Source organism: Hydra viridissima, unplaced genomic scaffold (assembly GCF_058129835.1).
Source record: "Hydra viridissima isolate aposymbiotic clone 2 unplaced genomic scaffold, HvirCarnegie_v1 scaffold_16, whole genome shotgun sequence".
NCBI classification, from domain to species: domain Eukaryota; kingdom Metazoa; phylum Cnidaria; class Hydrozoa; order Anthoathecata; family Hydridae; genus Hydra; species Hydra viridissima.
In genome coordinates this window covers 3,002,289-3,007,052 of record NW_028324315.1, presented here as the reverse complement: position 1 = coordinate 3,007,052, position 4,764 = coordinate 3,002,289, and the positions used below count along the sequence as shown (strand labels likewise).

General features: G+C 28.0%; 1 protein-coding gene across 1 annotated transcript; it reads right to left on the bottom strand.

The window, feature by feature from the left end:
- Nucleotides 1-923: 923 nt before the first annotated feature.
- On the bottom strand, nt 924-1,481 carry LOC149877353 (uncharacterized). Its single transcript, XM_090073573.1, has one exon. It carries the CDS (start codon nt 1,479-1,481, stop codon nt 924-926), a length of 558 nt encoding a protein of 185 aa, XP_089929699.1.
- Nucleotides 1,482-4,764: the final 3,283 nt, after the last annotated feature.

The window sequence follows — 4,764 nt, the reverse complement described above, 5'->3', positions numbered from 1 at the left end:
TTTATTGTATATCTCCTTAATCAATTGCTCCATTCATTACTTTCTGTGTGCAGGGCACATTACATATGCTCTAATACTTTCAGCAATTAAACCATAAGTTTTGCTCTAGCAAATGGTATCTTCTACATTGTACTTAACCTATTTCTGTCAAGGTAAGGGAGTAAAATCGTTTATTATTGGTCTTCGGAGGGCCATGATATGTACACTGCCGCTCACGAAAGTTAGGACAATGGAGTATTTTTCAAAAAAGCAATATTAATTTGCAATTATAATTGCAAATTAATATTGCTTTTTTGAAACAAAAAAATTCTATAGCGTATACGCTATAGAATTTTTAATCTTATATTAATAAAAATTATTTTTTTTATACATTTTCAATATAAAATATATTATTAGTAAGTTTTATGTAATAAATATTTACAAAAACCATTATAATAATTAAATTTTCTTTCCGTCAAAAAAACCACCCTTTGATTTAACAACAGCTTCAACTTTTCTCTACATTCTTTCAATTAATTTTTTAATTGTTTCTCTCTGAATATTTTTCCATTCCTGTTCTATAATGTTTTATAAATGAGATTTTGATGTTGGACATACATTTCTAATTTTTCTATCCAGTTCATCCCATCGTTACTCAATGGGGTCGAGGTCTGGGCTTTAGGGAGGCCAGGTCATTACACGTAATACATTTTGAGTTTTTTTTTATTCTAAATAATTTCAACATAATAATGCAGTATGTTTAGGGTCATTATCATGCATCAGTATAAAATTATCTCCGAGTAATCCAAGTCCCGAAGGGATCGCACTTGTTTTTAGGTTATCTCTATAATGTTCTTTTCTCATTACATCATCGATTTTACGCAAATCTCCGACTCCACCCAGAGAGAAACAACCCCAAACTATCACAGAGCCTTCGCCATGTTTTACTGTTGGAACCAGACATTAAGTAAGCATTTTTTCTTCGGCAGATCTTCTAACGTAAACTCTTCGCTTTTTTCCAAAAACTTCAAATTTTGACTCATCGGTTCAGAGTACTTGTTTCCATTCATCCATCGTCCAATTTTGGTGGAACTGTGCCCAACGGAATCTCTTATATCGATTACCTTTTCGTAGATATGGTTTTCGGATAACAACGCGACCATGCAAATTAGCTTTTTGCAATCTTCGTTTGATTGTACTGATAGAAACTTTTTTTCTCGATCACAGTTAAAAACAACTATTATTTGTGGAGCAGTTAACATTCGATTGCATTTACTGATAACTTTTATACGTCGGTCATCAGTTTTTGTTGTTAAGAGAGAAGGACCTGGACGATTTCTGTCTTCCAAACTTCCAGATTCTCGATATCGACGAGTTGTGTAGCTAACTGTTGATTTACTCAGATTTAATTTTTCAGCTATTTTTCTGACTGTATAGTTGTCTTGAAGTAAATTGAGTATTGCTACCCTTTTTTCTACACTTATTAACTTACCTTTACGCATATTTTTTTCAATATTTTGAATTTACACTAAAAAAAAAAAATTTAATTTTACCTTTGAACTTCTGCACTTGAAATTTTTAAAACACTACCACAAAATACACAAAAAGAGATATGCATATAAAAACACGGTAAACAATAGAAATACCTGTTAAATGACAAACTTAAAAGATTTGAATCGATAATGTAAAATACAGGTTCATACGTGAATTTGATATGTTTCTGGATTCTCTGTTTATTAATTTAAAATGATAAGACTTTTACTTGTGTGTACAATTTATGTTATTTTAATGTATTTACATTTTACATTTATTTATTAAAATGTAGAATTTTTTTATACAAATTTTATTTAACTTGATTTATTTTTTTATTAAAATAAATTTTACAAATATAAGTTAATAATTTTATAAAGTAATTACAATTTAATATTGTTCTTTTGAAAAAATATCTTTTTTCTTAACCTCCATGAGCGGCAGTGTAGATAAATGATGGACAGAAAAACTATTTTGGAACATTCCTTTTTATGACAGAAAAAATAAAAATAAATTTTTACGGGAGGTTAACTTGAAGCATTAAATTTAAGTCTGTAGTTTAATAATAGTTTTTTATATTTTTAATATAAATAACTTTAATTGTTTTAAAGTACATAGTCGCATATAATCAATAAAAGAATTTTTCAACTTTTTCTAGACATCAAAGTAGGAATCTAGCTAAAACAATATGGAGTGATAATAATTAAACGTGATTTCCATAACTTTCTACTATTCAAAATTGTGATAATAAAGACAAAAACGAGGTTGTTAACCCTTTTATAAGACAACTTTCAGACAAAAATTATCATTACTGAAGATGGCGAGAATTAGCAATTTATTGTATATTTTTGTGCTTTCAACTTCAGAGCACTTTACACTGATTTTGAGATCTACATTTTTATACGATTCTTAGTCAGAATAAAATTCTCTATCATTTTCAATTATAAAAACAAAAAGAAGGAGAAAACGGGAAAGAGAATGAAAAGGGAAAGAGGGAGAAAGAAAGTGAAAAGAGGAAAACGGGGAAAAGGGAAAAAAAGAAATTAGAAAAAAAAGGAAAAAGGGAGGGGGGAAGGGGCAGGGAAAAGGGAAGGGTGAAAAAGGGGAAGTGGAGAATAGCTGAAGAGGTGTATAGAGGGGGAAAGTTGATTAGCTCCGGTCTAATGAAATGTTCAAGAGTTTTCGTTGTCAGGTCTTAGTTCAATTTCATTTGCAATCCAGTCCTCAGATACAGATTCAGGACTACTGAAAAAGTCTCCTGTGGATATTATTGGATTATATGCTGCACTATACTTTCTTCTTTCTCCTTTGTGTCTTTATCACTTTTGATAATCTTCATGATTTGCTTTCTTCTTTACTTTCTTCTTTCTCCTTTGTGTCTTTATCACATTTGATAATTTTCATGATTTGCTTTTTTATCTTCAATCCAATTTGGTATTCACACAACTTATGATGTGAAAATAAACTTATTAACAAACTCTCGTTTTTTTTCAGGTTTTTGTTCACCTTTTTGTTTTATCTGATAAATTTAATTTCTTTCATTTTATTTGCTTAAACTTTCGTTTTTAGCCGGTTTTTTACCATATTTAACTAAACTTTTCAATTTGACTGTGGGAATCTGAAGCATTTCAATAGTAATTTCAAACATCTCTTTTCTCCCATTTTATGGCTCCTACTCCTCCAGTGAAGCAACTTTAACTATTTTTGTTGCTTTCTTGTTTATTTGTCACGCTATCTCCTGCAAAAAGTGACTGCATTCTCTATATTCATGAACTTTGTCCTCAATTTCTTTAATCGGTTTCGACTTTTTACGACAAAAGATCATTATCTTGTCACACCAAAATTAAGAAAAGTTTTAACGAAATTTAAAAAGATTAAAGAAAAAGTTTTACCATTTTTGTTAAAAAGTATTCTTAATTAGCTTTTGAAGTTCACTATCAAAAATCTAACTAAAACTAAACTTATAAAAACTAAATTACTTACTAAAACCATTTTCAAGTTGCCTTTCTTTTCACTTTGAATGCCATAAGTTGCAACACCCCAGCCGGCACACAACGTTGTATTTACGTTGTATTTATGTTAAAATTACGTTTTAAGTTACTTAACGTTAATCTGACTTTGTGTAATTACCCACGTTTAAAGGTTTAAATTGTCTTCTAAAAGACAATTGAGGAATTTTGAAAAAACATTTTTAAATAAACAGCGTACAAGTAGTAAAAACTTTGAATTGCTGATAAAAGATTTAATAAAAGGTTGTAAAATATCGATTATAAAGGTTTGATTTGTTTTTTTATTGTTGTCAAAACCTGTTCTATAATTTAAAGAAAAGATTTTTTTTTATGTCATAGAATGTTTTATTATGATATTGAATAATTTTTTATTCTTAAATTATTATGTTACAACTATTTCTGAATCTACTAGTTTTCAGATAAATTATAAATACTTTGCTCGATATCATTAAATTTGTTCAAGTTTTAATTTTTTGAATTTCCACAATAAAAGTTTTTATCCAATTATTTAAAATGTTCAAACAACGATGTAACATTTGTATTTGGGTATTCATTATTATAATTTGTCTTCTTTTAATCTCAATTTAAATTTTAAAGAGTTGTGCTACTATTTTATATTCCTTTAGTTGAATCCAAATTTGTAGCTAATTTAGATTTTTTATAATAAATATGAATAATATGTCTAGTGTTTTACTCTATATGCAAGGAAATTACAAACAAATATCAAATTGGTAGGAGCCTAATGCTTATCCAATTAAATCTGCTATGATGTTTTTTTGAATCTGATAGTTACTCACTCTGAGCAATATAGTATAATATTTTAAAATCAAGTCAGCTGAGAAAAATCAATTTCAATAAACTGCTTGAATTGCTTATATTTTGACAAACAATCTAAGTATATTATTAATAAGAAACATGAAGATTACTTTTCATATATCTTCACCGAGCATCTGCTATGCATTAAGTGTTAAATAGAAATCAAATTATAAAGTAAGTAGAATAACATTTATTTCAAAACTTTCATTTGTAAAAAGCATAGAGAATCTTCAAAAAAATCTCAAATAAACGATCAGATTGCAAATATTGGAAAGGTCTCTCCATTTGTATAAATAAATGCCAGCAAAAAGAGAATGCAAGCAATTATATATGCTATGCCTGTAATCATCTTGTATTTTCACATTTTTAGTATTTATTTGTTTATTCATTTAGTTGTGTTTTAGTTAAGATAATCATTTCATTCTTGGAA